Source organism: Nasonia vitripennis, chromosome 5, assembly GCF_009193385.2.
Source record: "Nasonia vitripennis strain AsymCx chromosome 5, Nvit_psr_1.1, whole genome shotgun sequence".
Classification (NCBI taxonomy): domain Eukaryota; kingdom Metazoa; phylum Arthropoda; class Insecta; order Hymenoptera; family Pteromalidae; genus Nasonia; species Nasonia vitripennis.
In genome coordinates this window covers 19,062,469-19,083,271 of record NC_045761.1, presented here as the reverse complement: position 1 = coordinate 19,083,271, position 20,803 = coordinate 19,062,469, and the positions used below count along the sequence as shown (strand labels likewise).

The window sequence follows — 20,803 nt, the reverse complement described above, 5'->3', positions numbered from 1 at the left end:
GGGCCGAGCTTCCGTGTTAACATTCCTAATTCTCCGACGGTTTACAAAAATCCCCGTCTGGTTTTCTTTTTAACGGGGGAGATTAGCGCGAGCCTGTCTGAGTACTGCGCCAGTCCCCCGCCCTCTTAGTCTTGTCGTTGCGTTATTACTGCGGATCATCCTCCTCTCTTAAAAAATGATGGACTTTGTTGTGAAGCATTTAATACGTGATTCTGATTGATTGCTGGTTGGTTGTCTAGGCAACGAGATCAAAACCGCGCGCTTTAAATTCATAACCTCAAAACAGTCATAACCCTGGTAGAAATATTTGAGGTGTTTAAAATGAAATGTGGAAACCTCGGTGGCAGAAAAAATATATGAAATGTAATTAGCAAGAAACCTTAGTAAATTAATCATTACCAAGAGTGTAGTATTAAAATATGTGTATTGAAAAGTGGCACCCTAACCCTATTTAAAAGTAATAATAATAATGTGTGTGAATATTATTCAGTTTTTTTGAAATGTCAGTGAGAAGTGAAATTAAAAGAATGAATTTAAAGAAAAGTTCAGTATCCGAGTCAGTAAGTTTAAGTTTATCATCATACAATGCCCTTTGAATTGTAATGATAGACAAACTCACTGACTCTTATACTGAACTTTTCTTCAAATTCACTACTCAAACCTTAATGACGACGACATTGGGAATTATTTATTTTAAAATAGTATTGCGGGTATGGTAACGTATCAGATGTTTATAAAATATTAGCAGAAGTTAGTGTGCCGCCCAACACTTATAGTGAATTTTCTACCAGAGTTATTAGACAGGGATAGAATCAAGGGCGCGCGCCTTCATTCCTAGTTGTCTATACGCGCTACGTTCTATCGCTATGCACTTTCCGAATTTTTTTTTTTCTAGTCTAACCTTTGCTACCTCGTCATATCCGCAACACTAACCTTATTTGAGATGCAATCATTATTCGCGATTCAACGATATTGCAGTGCTAAAACTCTGTGTTAATTTTCATAAGGTGAAAAGTTTTGAAGGCTGAGTAACACCCGTCTTTGATACATATAGATATAATACGTGGGCAATATCTACCAGCGGCCAGCACTGCTGTTCGATATAACTTAACCAAGCTTCTTCTATAGACCGCTATAGAATATATTATTATTATAATTAATTGTAATATTCGATTATATTGACCGCTAGGATGGGACACTTTCGCTCGATCGTTCGAATCACAAACCATCAGTGTACGTCGTACGGGGGGAGGAAGTCGTCGGCGTTACCCCCACTTTAACGAAGACATCAGCTGACTTGGCCAAGGGGAGAGGGAAAGGCCGACGATTTTCTACCTGCTACCTTCTACCTTCTACCTAATATACACAAGTGTGTGACCTAATAGAATCTGCGTGCTAAAGTTGTGCTTTCCTATTAAGTTCAGAAAACGGAGTCAGTCTTTTTAAGATCACTTTTTTCAAAAGATATCAGCATAAATATATCCAAGCACCGAAAATGCTTAAATTGTGGGCATCAAATCGGCGCAGAACCGAACGCGTTTTCCCGACAGAGTACATTCTAATGAGTACCATCCGATACATGTGGCAGCTTCACAGGGAGACGTGCAAATGCTAAGTAAAAGATCTCGAATTTGTATACGCCGTGGAGTTTCATTAAATCCAAACTTCATTTCTATGCTGAAGCCATCATTTGTCCAGTTACTTGAAATTTCATTTTGCTATGTTCGTTTTTCAGGTGAAACTACATTTAAACCAAGGCGCAAACGTGAATGCGCAGGTGAATAAATCCGGCCATTTCCCGTTATTCTTTGCGGCTGTACAAAAGAAACCGGCAGTGCTAAGAACATTGCTCGAGAACGGTGCCAACATTGATCAGAATACGACTTTGGAGGGTCGCACAGCTTTGCACGAAGCTTGCAGAAATGCAGATGAAGAATGCATCAAGATACTTATGTCCGCCGGGGCGGATATGCTTATCCACGACAACAATGTCTACACGCCCTTTGTTTATCTCATAAATCGCAGAAACATGAAGAAACCAATCATCAGGGTGATGATAAAGCTGCTGGTGCTGAAAACAGTTTGCCTGCAATTGTCAGAAGCATTGAACGACGAGCGGATGATCAAAGAGTATCCCGATCGTGCTCTGGATTTACTATAGCGACTGCATCAAGCAGATCGAGAGGATGAAGTCCACGAAAATCCTTGAGACCTGCACATTTTTCCAGTTATTAACAAAAAACCACCGCGAGGTTGCGGCGCTCATGCGGAATCCCGATTTCGGAGCCAATTTTGAGTTGTTCGATCTGAACAAGTTTTGCATGTATGCCGAAGATTTAGCTCGAGCTTTCGAGCGTGCGCAGAATCATTTAGACTGCATGCTGGATCAGGAAGATATATAAGCCAGGAGACTGATGATGGCGTTAATAGCCAAATCTGGTGCCCACAATATCAATGCACGATCAGTTGATTGATGTCCAAAAACTATGAAATAAAAATCTATTCAATTCTAACTTTATTCGATTGATTTTCTTTCCCAAATACCTATGGCTACAGTATTCAACACAAACATAAAAACGACGTAAAATAAGCTGCTTCGCAATTTGCGAAAAGCAGCAATATATAGAGCTTGTTTAAGCGTATGATGGAGCACTCCGGTATTTCGTAGAACTGAAAATTCGTCCTTCTTTAATGAGGGTCGAGGAAAACCCGTATAGCTCTATATTGGCGTGTAATTCTTAGATGAACTTTAGGAAAGTTTATACCTAACTTATTGTATAAGGATTGCTTAGGAACTCCACCTCCTCCTGTAGAAGTTTAGGCCAAATTTCACTGCGGTCCCCAGCGTCCTTTGGCGATTCTGAATTGCCCTACTTCAAATGTCCCTCTGCTTTGATGATTCCGACGTCCACAAATATGACAATGGTTTTCGGATGGAAGGCAGGTGATTCTTAAATGAAAAAATTCATTCTTTATTGAATTGATGACGTATCCTTACTACTTAATAATAAAGACATCTTCAGAGAGTCTTCTGAAACTTTTTAGAGCGATTCTGACAGCACGAACCCTACAAATGTTGCTTAATCAGAAATCGCTTAGATGATGATATGCTAGAGATAGAATAAATTGTCTGAATAATATAAGAAAGCTTTTTTAATTTGGCTTGCAACGCTAGACATTTGAATCCCTGTACTATACCAAAAAATTTTACTTTTAAAAGCAGAGGGATGCATCGGGCAATAAACAAATCAAAAAACCACGAATTTCAGCAAAAACCAAAAATTGCCCTTTATTCGCACACCGCATTATACAGACCTCTGCGTCTCTCCGCACAACGATGCCCCCGCGTGCGGAGAAACGGTCCGCTTGGCGCAGTTAGCTCTCCTCGGCTTCCTCTTCTCTCTCTCTATATATATATATATCTCGCTCGAGAGAGAGAGAGAGAGAGAGAGAGAGAGAGAGAGAGAGAGAAAGAGAGCGCACACGCGGAAGCGAGCGTTTTTTTCTCTCCAGGGGCCCGTTGCAACTCGCTGCCTATATCCGCGCAGTGCAGCCTCGGGACCGAGCTGCGCGCAGTAGTGCGCTACTATACTCGGCGCCGCGAACAAGGTCATCGCAGAGCCGTTGGGGTCGTCACCTCCTCCACACGCCAAGTTTCTCCCGTGTAATATAAACACCTGCGAATTTTCGTATCGGCTGATTAGTCGCTAAAAGAAGCTTTTCTCTTCTCCTCTCTCTCTATGCACTTATGTCATTAGAGAGTTGACCCTGTGCGCGGGTCGCCGATGTGTGCGAAGTTCAATGACATTGTAGATAGCTCGCGTAAATATCACGCGCACCGGTAAGCGTAGCCGATTTCGTTATTAGACGGACGGCAATCGACGAGAGGTGCGTGTGTTGTTTTTTTTTTTCTAGTGCCGTTTTAATTTCGAGCCATTGAACCGTCTGCGTATATAGTATTTTATATGCTACGGTCGTTTGGCTTTTATAGTTTCGCGTCAATGTAATAGTATAATCGCGACGATCGGTAATGTATAATTGTTTTCGCAGCTTAGCCCGTTTTTGCTGTCGCCGTTTATTCTTGCCGCGGTCATTACCACTAATTGTCGACTATACTTACACGTATAGTATAGCTATTGTCCAACGTTGCACATAATTATACAACCGGGGAGTACACTGTCCATATAATCAAAATTTTAAGCGCAACTAACTTTCGTGCTCGTTCGAATATCACAAAAAACGTGCGCTCTTCTCTCCCCCATACACTGCAACAATATATCATCAAAAAGAATCAGCGCGACCTCTATTCGTCCCAAGGCCCAAAAAAAAAAACACACAACCATATATCCGAGAGTGAAAATGTGCCGTCTGCAGTTCCATCCGGACTGGTCTGTACTCGCGTCGTCGTCGACGTCGAAAGGTAAACAACATCGAGAAAGGCCGCGAGCGGTGTGTGTACTCGCCGTCGTACACACGTACATCGGATAAGCCTCGGAGCAATACGACGACGTCGGCCGAAGGAGTAGAGTCTCGAAAAGTGCGCGCGACGAGCAGCTGCGCTCAGTCTTCGTTTCGGATGCGTGCCGCGCACTTATATTTTCTCTGCACTTGTAACGTCGTTGGGCTCTTCGTGTGTTTTTGTTTTGAATAGAACAGACACGAGCCTAATATATACTTACTGTGTTTGTTACTTTGGGGGAGAAGAAGGACGATCTGCCGGGGAATCGCCATGAGGAACACCGAGGTGAGTTGAAATTGCAATTCACTGTTCTATGGAGAGAGCGATTTTGTGCTGCTGTTGTTGTTGTTGGAAACGTTTAGTGCGGCGATAACGTTGTGTTTTGAGACGGTTTTATTTTCGAATAGTTATATAGGTGCTGGTTGGTTGGATGAATGCTCGTTTTTGAAGGTTAATGTGCGCATGAACGATAGCTATTATGTTTTCCTTGAACGATTACTTTCTTGCATTATTTCTAAAATAGATTTTTTTAATAAAAACAATTATTGCATCGACTTATCTTGGAAGAAAATTGGCGAGCGTTAGGTGATGGTATTTATCGATAAATGATGTATAGATTTCGCAGGAAGATTAGGATTACGAAGAAATAGATTTGTTTATACTTGCTCGATGAATTTCGTTGCGAAATTGTGTTTGTTAGTGCTCTTTGAATTCGATTGGTATTATAGAAGAAGGAAAGTAAAAGTGCGGCGTACGGCCCTTGACATCTTCTTCTTTTAATGACCCGCTTTATTATCGACTCACAAAGGATTTGACCGTGAAAAGAGATTTCGAATGTATAAAGGAACCTTTTCATATGTAGAAGCAGGTGCTTCAAAAGATAATATAATCGTGACGGTAGATTTGCATTGGAAATCTTAGTCTCAAAATAATAAAAAATCGCACTGTTTTTTTTAACTTTGAAAAAAATAAAAGTATATGCTTCTCGTGATTTGCAGCTAGTTGCATATCTTATCGGATGCTGAAGATACTAGATAAGAAAACTGCTTTATCTCGACTCGTCTAGGTCATTCATTTTTTCATCCATTGATTTTACTTGTTAAACTATTGGATTTTCAGGTAATTGTTTCACGCGTACATCGAAGCGATATATTATTAAGTTGTTAAAACGTTCTTGCTATCGAAGATCGATATCAAGAATAAAATTCGCGATAACCGTTGATAATAACAACGCCTAAGAAATTAGATAAGGATTCGTGCTTTTCTATAATTTATTGTATCATCCACAATATCGATAAAACGACTAATAAAATTATAGTCTACGCCTTCTAAAATCGTTCCAGCAATAAGCTATCCATCGACACACTCAAAATGTGTAATTATACAATTAGACATGCCTGAAATATTCCCACCGATTCTTGTGGGTTTTAAAAAATTATACTCTCTTTACATCCTCTTAATCATCGTCTCTCTCGTATTTATTTCTCCACCACCAACTGACCAAATCGTCAGTAAATTTCGATCGACGTTACAACAACTGCAGGCTCGTTTTCGCCGCTACGTTTTTAAGCAAATTCACTTCACAGCGGCCCATAAAAGCCGTTTACAGTCGCAACTTTATTGATTTAACGAGAAGTCCCGTGAAACGTGAATTCTTCTCTGCAGAACTACCTTTTACCCTTTTTTAACGCGAAGAATGACGCTCGAATTGGCTTGAGAAACCCGTAAGCGCGTGGAAGAACAATGAAACTATAAAACCGTCGAGATGATCGAGGTGAATGATATGCCTTGATCCGTTTTTTGTCTTATATACGTTTGCTTTGATTCCACGCACGCAATGGAAAGTGTCATTGACAGGCGCATAACTATAATTGCTGTGAATCTTTCGCGTCTCGTTCCGAGTAACGATATAAAATATAATTATTTAGTCCGCAGTATTGCTTGTATACGCGAATACACCGGCGCAGGGAAAACAAAAGTTTTTAAGTGAAATTAAATATAATGACATGCAAGCCGCGCGCGAAAAGGCGATAAGCTCGTACTTTCCTTTGTTTAAACGCCGCGAGAGGAGCCTATACATAGGAGTAGGTAAAACCTGTTTTCGGCGTATCGCAAATCTCTTTTTTTCTCCGGCACGTCTGCGGTGACATAACCGCATCCAGGCGCAATGATGCAAGCACTTTTTACCAATCCTTTTCGATAAGAAAAAAGGCGACTTTTTCCACCTGCCAATCGCGCGGAATAATTAGTAAATGAAAAATCGCAAAGCTAATATTGCACGCCTGTAAGCACACAGAAAAGATGAAAAAAGGAAAGGCGCACGCAGGTGTGCGCGACACGCTCAGCAGCAGTAGCATATTCCACGGGAAATGAACTCGGAAGAGGAGCTCGGCGAAGAATTTCAACAAGTGCAGCCGTGTCCATTGTTTTTCTTTCTCGTATATAGCGAAGCCTCTCGCGTGTGCAGTGTGTCCGCGCGCGGGATTATGGCATATGGTCGCTGGACTGGCAACTCGAGAACCTGTGCGCTGCTGCACCATGAGCATCGATTTCCTATACGCTTTGTTTTACTTTTGGTTGTCGATTTTCTTTTCGTATCGTTGGGATGATTTTTCTGATGAATTTAATGGAGTATATATCGTTTGACTAATAAATAACCAGTGCCTATGTGCGCGATCACGACTCGAAAGCTCGAGCCATCGCTTTATGCGTTATTCAAAGTCATGACGTCAAAAGTGCCGCATCATTTCGGTGTCTCGATACAGCGACATTATCCTTCTTGTATAAGGAGATACGATTATTTGAAAGTGTATTATATTCGGTTCGATTGTTTGCGTTTTAATGCCCGGCGAGATCGCTATCTTCGATGCAGAGGCAAAATATGATATTGTATAGTTTGCCTTTTTTTTTATTTTTAACTCACAGAAACACCTTTGATAATTATTCTTACCTTTTGATTTGATTAATAATATTAATAAATGTTCTAGAACAAGTTTGTAGAAAGGAAGATAAGAGATAAGAAATTGGAGCAATTTTTTGCGCTAACTTTACAAGCATATGAAAATGTAAAATTGTCTCCGTTTGAAAAATCGACTCGATATCGCAAAATCAGATAAAGAGAGGTATAGATTACAAGAATCAAATCTGCATCGAAATAACTAAAATTTTATCGCGCACTAAAACGAATTCAAATCAATACACAGCCGTATCCTCGTGCCGCATAAATCTTGATGCCAACATTAATAAAAAAAAGGGTTATACCGTTAACAATAGCATCGAAATCGTTTGAGGAATTGCTTCATAAAAGTGTACAGATAATTATACGTTTTGCAAGATTCGAAGTCATCGACCGAGACAAATACAGCATTATACATACTACATCGTGAAAAGTAAATACCATTACTATATACTTGTAGGAAAATCTCGGTACACGATTGTCCCATATGACGGTATGTTGCGTTCGTCGCTAAATAAACGAGATAACGAGGAGAGCACATCCGTATGGACTTAGATCTGTCGTAACCGGCGTCACAACCGATTCCAGACTATGCCTTTACGCGGTCGTCACGCCCATGTGGATACGGAAAATCGTTATTTGTACCATAACTATAACAGTGATGATGGTAATAAGCTAAATTAGTCATTGATCGTTAATTTTCACACAGCCAATCACTGATAAATAATCAACATCGTCGGACACATAAGAATCGGCTATCGTGTTTGTTTTTATTTTTCCTTGTCCACTATATACCGCTTGCGAAATTTCACGTCTACACTCGGGACTAATCGTCGTCGATCAACCTTTTTTGCTTTTTGCGTCGACCCACGCAAAAAAAGTCGTTCACGGACTACGAAGCTGGTGTCCAAGTGTATAAACGATGCCTTTTGGCTCTCTCGCGGTCTGCAGCATCGAGCGGTTTCATTTTTATTGTCCGAGATGATCAGCTGACTCCGATCGACTTTCCAGAGACGTTTTTCGCCTCGTTGTCACGCGGGCTTGATTTATTTTCTGCTCGGCTGCGATTTTCAACTTCCTATATTATTGTGGGTCGTTAGGGTTGACAAAGTAGAGGTATCCAATCTTTGATCCCAAGAAAGAGAAAAAAAGTTTAATTACACTGCGTTGTGTCTGCCTTACAAGAAAAGTTAACGATTCCAGCGTTCGCTTTCTATAAAACAAACCGTATAGTATAGTGTACCTTTTATATACATTTGAATAAAATTTAACGAGGTGCGAACGAATAGCACAATATAATAACCCAATTAGGCGCGACTTTCGCATGTGCGCTGATCAAGAAGACAACGCACACACACACACGAGCGAACGAAAGTGCACTCGGCGAATTCGCTCTTACAATACAACGCGGCGCAAAAATCGAAACTAGATCACTCGTCTCCCCTCTTAACTATAAAAACTGCTCGCGTACATATCCCGCGGCGAAAATTTCCCTCCGAATATACATCGCTTATACCTATACACACAAAGTGAGAATAGCTTTCCTTCCGTCGAGTCCCTCTCATCAGGAGTCACGCGACTGACTGATACTGACGTCCTCTCCTCGAAACTCTCGAGCGCAGTATATTCGAGAGCATAAACATAGCACCGGCTCTCGTTCGGACATACACTTCGGAAAAAGAGCCGCGAGAGGGGAAATTCCTCGCGCCGAGATGGACACGGACGTGATTTATACATCTCCGCCGCCGAGAGAAAGGTGCGATCGAGTTTAGGTGCTGCAGGTTTCTTTTTGTGTATGTGTGTGCGAGTCGCGAGTGAAATTGTTTTTTAAAGGAACTGATTGATTGAGACTTTTTACTTCCTAATAGCGTGTAAGAAAATTCGCCCCCTGCAATTTCTCGAGCTTCGGAGAAAGCACATACATACGTATCTATAACCCATGTACAAAAATACGTTACATAACGATCTGCAAGCGCAATCATCGGCTCATCTTCGGAACGCGCCCAACTGTCCGTGTGTAATAACAGCTGACGCGAAAGTGGGCTTTCACCCGTATAGAATATTTCTCTGAAAAATACACTCAAGCTCGGGTGTAATTGGAGGCCAGATGGATATATCCTCCAGCTTCGGGCTCGCCGGCTTTCCTCTGGCCTGATTTTGCGTGATCGATTTAGTTTCTGCCGTTTTTTTTCTCCAACTCTGTAACGCCGCGCGCGGAAGTCCTTTGTTGCCGCGGCTGGGTATTTATGTAGGAAGTCGGCGCCTCTTTTTTTTCGGGAAAAAGTCCATCGCTCTTGTAACGGTCCATTGTCTATACCTAATATAAAAATCGGTATTTGCTCCAATTAACTGTACACGATTAATCTCGAGCAGATCGTCTCCGTAGGTATATCAATTACGTGCACAAACACAAAAAAAAAACGAGCCAGACTCGTCCGTAGGTGTATGTATATATATATGCCTACAACAGCCGGCTGCGGAGAGCGATACTCATCTGTTACACGGCAGTCGCTCCACCTCCACATAAGCTTCGTCCCTTCGGCCGACCAGTGAGAGAGCGAGAAACGCGCGACACACGCCGAGAGAGAGAGACGGACGTTAAAAAATCCAAAAGCCAGTGTATATACGCGCCGCTCGCTCTCCTTTCCCGTCGTTGGCGTTCGCCAGTCTTGCCGCGGAAGCGGTCGCGACTGCAAGCCTATACTCGCGGGATAGAGAGAGAGAGAGAGAGAGAGAGAGAGAGAGAGAGAGAGAGAGAAGCAGAACCGACTCGCGGCGCTTGTATATCTTCTCTTTTTCTTCTCTTCGAGTTTATTAGCGTATTGTACTTGGGGTCGAGTTTTACGGGAAGTGGACTATATAGAGTCGAGGTGTGAGCCGATTTCTGCTGGTCCCTTTTGTGCCCTGGCTGTATACGGCTCTTTTGTTACCGGACACACTGTGCTGCGCGTGTGTACGCAGGTATGTGAAAAGAGAGTATGTATATTTGTGTAGGTCTTTTTGAGTTTTCGGTCTTTGTTACGGCTCGTGTTCTCCGTCGAGGCCGCTTTGACTCGCTGGAGCTTTTTCAAAACTGTACCCGTAGAGCGACGTCTGTTGTTAATCAGAATTCATTCAGAGCTTCGAATTTTTCGAGTAAACAAACGCTGATATGCGCCAACGCGCAGAGTCGAGTCAACCTTGCAAAAGACTCGACATCCTTTTTTTTCTATATCTGCTAATTTATGGGCCGTATTTTTTACGTCATTGTTATCTAAAAGTGACGCGCTTGAGAGTTTCTCGCGTACAGTTAAGCCATTTGAGAGCAAGTTTCCTTAGGAGTTTTAAAATTTGAATTTGAATGACTCGAAATTTTGTTTTCTTCTCGCTTTTCAATGGTTGTACGCCGCACCGCTTCGACAAATATAGTACTGTAATACTCACGGATCGCTTGCAGTAAAACACTATATCTGTCGAAACTGGTTTTAGTCGAATTTTACGACTGCATTAAACTTTCCACGTGCCCATAACGTTTTTCCCTCAGAAGCCATATTATTTCTCGAAAAAATTGCCGTTTTTTAAAAGTATAAAGCGTTTTCTATTCTAATTGCATTACGCGCGGAAAAAATGCACTTCCGTGCACTCAAGTAGGTTAACCAGAATCTAATAACTCCTAAAGCAATAACGCGAATTAGACAGTCGTTGACATATTTTTGCCTCGATGATGATACATAATACGATCCGTGTATAAATAGAAACATTCGCGCATCTCAAAGGCGGAATATCGGTCAGTAGGAGCTGAAAGTGCCATCAAAGTCATAACCTGTTCTCTCTCGGAAACGCGTCAAAATCATACGCTATAAACTCGGCGGCGGCTCTCTGTGTCTCATTAAGTATGCGCATAGCACACGTCCAGGTTATAGCCTGTGCCGTTTGCGAAAATAATAGCGTTTTTAAAGAGCCTTACGGGTGTGATCCGAATGAAACTGAATTTATGGTGTGATTTCTTTGAGAGACAGAAGAAAAAGAAATTATAGCTGTATACAACGGTTAAAGGGTTTGGTAAACGATAACGGCTCGATGCGCCATTAAAAGTAGATTATAAAGTCCTTCTCTACGTTCTAATAGACACTTACAGATCGTTCGACGTCAGTTTTATCCTCTCTCGAAAGAAAAATCAATTACACTATAATATACTTTCAACTATCTTAATCACCCCATCAGCATCAACGAAACGGAAACCTCCTGAAAGTCAGAGCCACTCCAAAAATCTCAAGAGAGATACAGCTGACCCATCGGAGGAACTACTTCCGGTATCCCTATATATACTTATTCGAAAAACACGCGCGAAAATCCATCCTTCACCTCTCTCGCGAGAGAAAAAAAGAGCTGCAGAGGTCAATCTTACGTCCTCGTACACATACACCACGGACACTTATTCGACTATAGTTTTGCGGAATTCGGTTCCCGTTATGATGAGCGCGTACACACGGCTGCTCTCCTCCTCCGACACGCTCACCGCCGCTACACATGATCGTCATACGTACACAGGTATAGAGAGAGAGAGAGAGAGAGAGAGAGAGAGAGAGAGAGGAGACTTGATTCGATTTATGCGCGCGGTGTACCTTCGTCGTAGTATTGTATGTACCGCTTTCTTATTTCGCCTCTCGGGGAGATGAGATGGAGGCGTGCGATGTGCTTGTTTTACTGCAGCGGGCGTATACACCGCATCGTCTCTTTCTCTTGGCTAATGAAAATATAGGTTCGTGTAATGGTCGGGATGACGGATCTGCCGCTTGAAAGCTGCCGCGTGTACTTGTAAGATCGGTATGGGTGCACAGTGTTGAGCCCGTTTTATAAATTATTGTAATCGTCCCAACGCGTATGTTGATACGTAACCGCATCAACAGGAGCGTCAGCTTCGTGGAATTTCAACGAAATCGCTTACTTCATCCGCGAGCAGAGAGCTCTCGGCTCGCGAAATGCCTCATTCATGAGCTAACTGCACGTCCGCTCTCGGAGACCTCAAAAAAGAGCCTCATTTACATTGTCTCTCTCTCTTTCTCTCTCTCACTCTCTCTCTCTCTCTCGCTCGATCTCGAGAAAGAATGCAGGGCTTGCGGAGACCTTTCACGCCTGTCTCTCGGAGACCCAGAAAAAGAAAAGAGCGCGGGATAAGCGATCTCTTCTCGCGCGCGGCGAATTCGAAAATGAGTATCGCGCTTTTCTGAGTCATCAGGACACATGTATGTATGTGAGTCATGCGGTGATAGAGAGGATGTAAGGACGATCCGTACAGCCTGAGTGATTCGATTACGCGAACAAGACACTACTGTCTCTCTTCGAGAGTATAATTTACAGGAAGAATTAGTGCCGATGCGGTAACTTCAGCCTATATTACGCGTTTTGATTTTATTTAGCATTGGAAAGTATATAATGCACTGTGAAATGATCGTTTTTGCGCGAACGCAGTCACGTAAGTCTAAACGATACGGACAGTTGTGCGCGATATTAATTTATTAGATAAGAGGGAGAATTATCGTAAGGTCCGCTGAGCGCACTTGCGTTTTCTTCGCTCGGTATAATTCGCAGCTATTTATAAAGCCGTTTATGAAATTTGCATGTGTAATGCGAGACGACTGATTCGTTCGAGTGTTTGCTAAAAAAGCTCTCTACTCGTGAATGAAGAGTATAAGTAGTTTCTATCTGACGATCTCGAAGTAAGTGACAGTGTAACCGCGCGTTTAATAAGATTCATACCTTGAACGTATCCTCGCGGGCAGACAAACAAAAGAGTCGTGCCTTGCCTTACAAATTACACATTACATTACCGACTCCGTCCAAAGTCAAAACCGTATCTCATATAAACAAAAAATCGTTCGAAAAATGATCGAAAAATAAATATCGAACCAAAAAAAAAACCGCTGCCAATTCATTGGCACGTAGCTTCCTCCAACTAAATTTATAAGTCCAATAAATAAAATATTGTTTTAATATATCTATATATCTGCTTGCTAATGTATGAGGCGATTTTTGATACAAAATTTAATAAAAGTTTTCGATAGTTCATTGTCCAAAAGTTTGCAGAACCCTCTGTTTTCTTATTATAGAATACGAACACTGTCGTCAATTTTTTTTCACAGAAATTCACGCATGTTTACATGTGTTTCTAACCAACCTAACCATCAAAACAGCAGGTTATTCATTAGATAGGTCGCTCGCGCAATTTTCAAGATAACGATTTTTACATTTTAGCTCTTTAGTTGAAAACCGCTTGATGGAATCGTTTAAAATTTTAACAGCAGATAGTTTTTTTATAGTGAATCACCAAATAAAATTCTGAAGCATTTGACTACATTGTTTTAGAGATGTAAGAAATCAAAAAATTTTCAAAAAAAAAAAATAGAAAATTTGATATATTACGAACCATAGGGGTTTGAAAGCTGTGCAATAAACTTAGCGAAAACACATAAAATATCTACTTTTTCCCGAAATCTCAAGTGCAATAAGGCCTTTTTGCGTCCGTAATCGAGGCACCAAAAAAACTCATTTTTTTCAGTTTTCGATTTATTACTGAAAAAATAAGTAGTCAAATCACTTGAAATTTTAATGGGGTATAGTTTGACACGTGACCCATTGACATAATTTTTTTCGCGAGGTTATGACGTTTAGTTTCAGAAATATGAATTAAAAAAAAATCGCCTTTTTCATTTTATCTGCCAAACAAAGCGGTCAATCCCGAGCACCAAGCGAGGAAAAGTAGGTAATTTTATTCTCTTTCAAATGCATTATAGCTGAATTGTTTGTAACAATGGGATGATTGAAAAAACGGAAAATAGTGTTTTTCAAAAATCAAAAAATGGCCATAAAAAATATAGTTAAGAAATTAAAAAATAACTGTTTTTCCCGAATTCAGAATCCAAAAATATATATGCATGTCAAATTTTATTGATATTGAGAAAGTAGTTCCAGAAATATTACGGTATACATACACACACACACACACATCCATACGGACATTTTCCAAAAACACTTGATTTGAACTTCTAACACACTAAAAAGTATTTTCTAGAAATTTTGAAGAAACTCAAAATTTTACTATTACAAAGCTTCCTCTAGGAGAAAGCAAAAATGTAACATCACCTGGTCGCCCGGGTATTAATCGCTTTACGATCCAAACTGCACGCGAGATTAGATACGCGTCCGCGATTAGGCGATAAAAAAGCGACTCACACAGAGCAGCGATTCGCTCGGTATCAGATATCGATTCGCTCGCGTCTGCGAATGGTGCGTGGGTGTCTGGCGATTTTTATTACTTACACGACGTTTCGTTCGTTCCACAGGTGAAACACAGACTCGAACAGTTGAAGAGGGCCACCGACAGGATCCAGAGGGAGATCGAGGAAGTCACGGAGAGGGAACACGAGCTCAAGATCGTCGGTAGCATCAAGACCATATCCCACGATACCGTCGATTCTAAGGTGAGCCGAAGATTTGATTTTTTTTGTCGGTTGCGTTTTGTCAGGTGTTGATTTTAATTGAAACAATTGATAATTTTACGTAGATAACTAAAAAATTACGCAACATTCATCACGATCTACAGTTTCCTTAAAACAGACTTTTTAATAGTTCCACTAAATCCCATTTGTTTACCCAGTGATTCACACTCGCATGAATATTCCAATCAAGCGCTACGCGTTGTACATCAAACACAAGCATCGTAACTACGTCAAATCCATGAAAAACCACATCGTGAGCGTGAAAGACAAGTTCTGATTCACCTTAACAACAAAACGATCGGCTCTATATATAATATCATCCCATCGCACAAAACCTTATCGATACTCACTTTCCGCAAGATACGACGACAACGACACGTTCGAAGGACGAGATTCTCTCGCCGAGACATTGTAATTGCGCCGACGTACATACGAATGTCGTCACACACGTGCCGGACGTTTTGTAATGCCGATTTGGGCTATGCGTGAAGTCGCGCGTGTTGGAAATTTTTTACAAGTGTGCGTCTTTGAAAAAAATCAATATTCGAGTTTGGCGGGAAAAATTTGAATTTCGAGGGTAAAAGTTGTATTTCGGCCGGGATATCACCTAACGCGCGTGAATCGTTGCAATATTCTGGTTTACGGCATTACTTTCGAGAGAGAACGTAATGTATAAGTCGTAATACTACAATCTAAGCGTCTTTACGGCCACATTTACATGTCTCTCAACTCGTCGCGGGGAGAGAGTTAATTCCAAAATGCTGAAGAATGCGGCTCTATATACTATATACATACCGAGTGTAATAACAGTTCAAATGAATCTTATGAAACGAGCTGAAAACTCGAGAAGTTAATTCGGTTGAATTAGCATATAGCGCTCTATCTCTCTCTCTCTCTCCGCTACAGCTTATAACGAATTTGCATACTCCAACAATTTTCTCGTATGTCTATTATACAACAACGGAGTATAGGTAAACAAATAAGCTCAGCGAACCTCGTTACAGATATACCCACCATCAGCGAGAAAGAATCTCGGCCCATTTTTTCTCCTTCAATAACACTATTGTATATCTATATCTATACATACATCCCGCTGGTGTACCGTAAGTTCGTTAGCACGCATTTGGGCTACTCCGTTATCGAAACGACTCAATTGTTCGATACCGATCTCTCGCGGTAGCCGTTCCTGTTTCATCAACGAGAAAACTCGGTGTATAGGATAGACGCGGGAGCGAAACAACAATTGGCGGGTATGCAATTGTTGTTGCTCGCTTTCGTCATGTAATTACGCTCGCGCGGTGTGAGAACGCTCGCGACTCTTGTGTATTATATACTAGGGAGTGAGACTTTTGCCGTTCGAAATTTTTTCAAAGGTTTCGTTGAGAATTTTTAAATTTGCCGTGTATAATTTTGCCGAGTTTATTCAGGATATGTCAGTGTTGCAGTGATTGCGTGTTTAGCTGTACGTATGTAATATGTGCAAGTAATACGAGCGTATACTTTAAGGAATTTAGAATAAGTATACATATGAGAAATGAAAGATTCGATCGGTATAATCGAATATGCAAATGATTCAATTAGCGCCAATTAGCAGAGCGATATAGTTTCGCACGGTTTCTCACATTCCACTATACCTTTATCAACTGAAAAAATTTCCCAAGCTCAATTTTTTAACCAACGAAATAAGTATTAACGCTTCAAAACGATCGGTACAAAAATCGGCAGGCTCGTTCGCTCTCAGCAATAAAATCGGCCGTAAAAATATATACGCGCGAACGTGTATAAATACAGAAGGAACGAGGAAGTCATAATAACTGGTTCATCGTATCCCGGAACACGAAGATATACACGCGCTTTGGAAAGGATAATCGAGAGCGCTCTGCGCTGCAGTTTCGCCGTATAATCGGGGCTTATGGCTGTACAGGAAAAATCCTTCAATTTATTGGCCTTTATATAACTGTGGCGCTGTATAACGCATCCGAGCGATTTCCTATATTTTTTCTCTTTCGTCTATCAGAGGAGCTTTTCTTGCGTCTCTGCGCGTTTACTGCGCGCGGATCGACTTTTTTTACTGTCTGCTTCTTGGAGCGAGATATGAGCCGGTTTTCCTTTGACGCGTGTGATACGGCTCGGGTTTAGCGCGCGAAAGTGGAGTTATTAATTTGGCAAGTAGTGCGGGGGTCTATTAAATTTAACGCTTTTGCGGAGCTGATTGGAGCGTATAGGGCTATCAGTTAGGAGCTGCTTCGTAAGTTGTAACGGTTTTCAGGGTATTAATTTACTTTTGAAGTATACCTATACATATTATATGTTTTTAGAGTAGTGCGGTAACGGCGCAGCTGTCTATAAGCGGGTTGCGCGCGCGCTTTCATTTTGAATTAAAAAAATTGTATAATAATCTTTACAATAAATACAACTTGACATATAAATAAAGAAAGGCGGCGTTTTAAACGCAAAATCATTCTTTACTATAACATTTCGCGGTCAATGTCTTGTCTTTCTTACTGTGCTGGCAACGATTATCGCCATCGACTCGCGGCCTAGTCCGTTAACTGGCGGCAATTATCGATAAAGTGACAATAAACGCAGCGGCAAATCCTCATAATTTTCCGTCCAGTTATACACTAAACACCTGCTCCAATTGATTATCGGCATCGGACAGTCGGGGCCGAAGCTCTATTATCAATCATTACAAGAGAGAGAACACAGCGTCGTCGATTCGCGATAGATTAACGAAGCGGTCCGTGGAACGGCATTCTTTTCCCACGACGTGTGAGAAATCGTTAAAGAATCGCCGTCGCGCTCGGTTTGACGCGCGCCGACGAGCTCGCGATTATGACGTGCGCGCGCGCGCGCAGAAAAACGCCGCACCGATCAGCTATATAGCTATACTTTTTGTTGTTGTATAGGTGTGTTACTTATAAACGAAAGAAATTTTTTTGCAGTAATGAGAGAAAGTTCTTTTTTTCTCTCTTTCTCTTTTTGCGATACGCGTATAATTGCGCTCGAGATAAGACTCTCATTCACTTTTTCTCAGAGTTTGCAGTTTACGCGAGAGCTGCGCATATGGATCGAAAGTGATGCAAGCACCTTGTTATTGGCTGATTGTAAAAGAAAAAGAAAGTTCGGTTCACATGTACTGCTTCCTTATAACTTATGACAGCGAAAGTTTTTGTACGGATCATTTATAAAAATTATAATCTTGTTGAACGAAAGAGAAGATGCATAAGAAACGGAATAAACGGGAAGAGTATTTCGGACATTATAGTTTTTACTTATATTTCATAAATATAATTAATCTTTTACTTAATTTTTAAATCAAATTATACGGGAAGCTGCAAAAAGTGGAAAACCAATGTGTGAGCAAAATAGGAGAACGTAAAGAAGCAGTGAAAAATACAATATGCATTATTTCCGCTCAACAGGTCCGTCGCATGCCGCAGGCGCTAGCCTCAGGTCGCCTGAAACGCACGACGTCAACCCCCCAGATCCTCGAGCCGTCGGCCTTGTCCCCAACGGTGACTCAATCGCCACCCCTGACTCCGAAAATGACGAACGGCGTGATCTCGACGACTCGCAGCACACCGACGCCCTTGCGCTTCGCCTCGACGCCCAGCCAGAAGGGGCTGATGCACCGCTTCCTCGCCACCCGCGGGAAGATGTTCAAGAACGGCGAGACGCCCACGATAACCCTCAACCCCGAGAGCATCAAGGCCTTCAACAGGAGTCTGGAGATTCGTGGCCTGGAGAACGGCACAGCCGACGACGAGCCCAAGAGGCCGCCCACGAGGAAGGGATACGTGCCGGTCGAGAAGAAGATCCAGAAGGAGCTCACGGAGATGCGCGAGAGGGAGAACGAGCTCAGGTGGGTGCGATGATGATGACATCTGTTTGTTAAAAATAGGCCTTGCTTATATGTACACCGAAAGGAATTTTCTGAAGTGATAAAAACGTCGGTATTAATTTGAGCAACGGTTATATTTTACACGGGCTTATGCACCGGTGATAATCGTGTTTCAGACTAATGAGGTCGCGGATGCTGGCGAAGTCGCAGCCTAATCTGGCCGACATCGGCAACGATAACGATTCGGACATTTACGACGGGGCGAGCTCCATGAGAAGCGGCACATCGACCAACACTCTCAACGACGACGAGCCGGAGAAGGAGAACAAAGGAAGGCACAAGGTAAATTATGAGCGTGTGTGCTATTGCGGGCTTGTAAATCTTTCAATTAGAGTGCGTGATGATTTTATTGGATATGGTTAACGGTTGTGCGATATATACAGGTATTCCAACGAGTTATTTCCACGTGTCACGTTATGCTGAAACTTATTTGAAAGTTCCGCTTTTAATCGCATAAGTCAATAAATTTGACTACACAGAAATGTTGTTACGATAAAAAAATCGCTATAAAAAGACTTAAGTAGAAGTTTCGTATTGCTCAATGAACTTTTAATTGACAAGCGTTATCAAACGCAATTTTTTCACATAATCGTTAATTGTTCCAGCCCAATCCCCGTCGACGAAGCAACCTGATAGCCCAGTGGGAAAGCCTGATAGCAGCGAAGAAGGAAGCAGCCGAAAACGGCAACGAGAACGCCAACACCGTCTAAGACAATCCTTCGATTGCTCATACAAAATGCGAGATTAATTAACCCGTTCGTTCGAGCGAACGAAAAACAAAACGATTTTCTATGAATTTCCTGGTGATATACATAGTATACACACGCAACAAAAAAAAATACATTCGAATAACAAGATATTCTCTGAGAATATCGTCATACATAGTCGTACGTGATACTGCTTTAGTCGCTGATCAAAAACATAATGCATATACATATCGCGAAGATAATGTGCGCGATACAGTGCGGAGATAAAAAGCGCAAAGCGCGATATCGAGCTACACGGGAAGATTTTTAGTTTGATACTATCGCGATCAAGCACGAGAGCTGAAGAAAAATATATTTATAATACCAAATTTTGATGATACACCTATTCTCCGGTGCACTAAACTTATTACTGTAGGTAATATGTTATGTTGCGTACATTTTCAAATATATTATACACTTTGCGGAGAATGAAAAGACTTTTTAGCGGTACCAATGTAAGGATTGGAATTCTTTATTTGTATTTCGAGGAGAAAACATGAATAATTATATGTCCACGTCACAATAATTCAGTATTAAAGTGTAATGTTACTCGAGTGTACTTATATACTCAGATAAAGAGATGTGTAGATCAGAGGTCTATATACTTATTAAAATTTACATTGCACATATATGGCCTGTTTTGCTTAACATGTAAATTTTTGTAAAAGAATAAAGAGCGTTTGGATCGACGCAATGAAGGAATGGAAATTTGTATATACGAGCATTGTGGATGTGGATTCGATCTTTTTCTTTTGAATTTATTGCAAGAAATTAAAAACGAATACTGAATTACTTGCCAGACGTATAGTTGCAAATTATAGAATAAAAACTGAGGGAAAGCGCCGCGCAAGTGATCAACGTGTAAGAGCTATTTCTTTTATGTATATAAAACATAAGAAAATAAATAATATCAGTATGCATATATATTAATATATAAGCCATAAATTATATTCAAAGAATTATTAAGATTCTTTATCATACGAGATACCTATATTACAATTATCAAACCATCATATGTAATGTAGACTTTGTAGAAATGTGTCAATTACTTATAAATACACGATAAAGATGAAACGCAATTGCGATATATTATAACGTAATTAATATATAAAAATGAAAATGATGTAAAAGTTGAATAAAAATTTCAATACTCTATACTTGCAAAATTTCATGTGTTTTTCCATGGGTTTGGTTTACTTACTTTATTTTTTGGAAAGGGCAAGACATTGAATTTTTACACTTTTGGACAACATTAAAAAT

General features: G+C 41.0%; 1 protein-coding gene and 1 long non-coding RNA gene across 3 annotated transcripts; both read left to right on the top strand.

The window, feature by feature from the left end:
- The first annotated feature begins 915 nt into the window (after positions 1-915).
- On the top strand, positions 916-2,513 carry LOC103315710. The gene is made up of 3 exons (XR_001729261.2): positions 916-1,007; positions 1,190-1,615; positions 1,736-2,513. It is a non-coding gene; the product is annotated as an uncharacterized LOC103315710 (long non-coding RNA).
- A 1,987-nt stretch (positions 2,514-4,500) lies between these two features.
- Positions 4,501-20,696, top strand: LOC100116444. 2 transcript variants are annotated; one of them, XM_001607522.6, is made up of 5 exons: positions 4,501-4,744; positions 14,738-14,875; positions 18,319-18,758; positions 18,914-19,079; positions 19,403-20,695. In XM_001607522.6, exons 1-5 carry the CDS (start codon positions 4,730-4,732, stop codon positions 19,505-19,507), a joined length of 864 nt encoding a protein of 287 aa, XP_001607572.2. In that variant the 5' UTR covers positions 4,501-4,729; the 3' UTR covers positions 19,508-20,695. The 2 variants fall into 2 exon arrangements, with proteins under 2 accessions (XP_001607572.2, XP_008204146.1); XM_008205924.3 differs by lacking the exon at positions 4,501-4,744 and adding an exon at positions 10,055-10,376 and having other exon boundaries at positions 19,403-20,696.
- Positions 20,697-20,803: the final 107 nt, after the last annotated feature.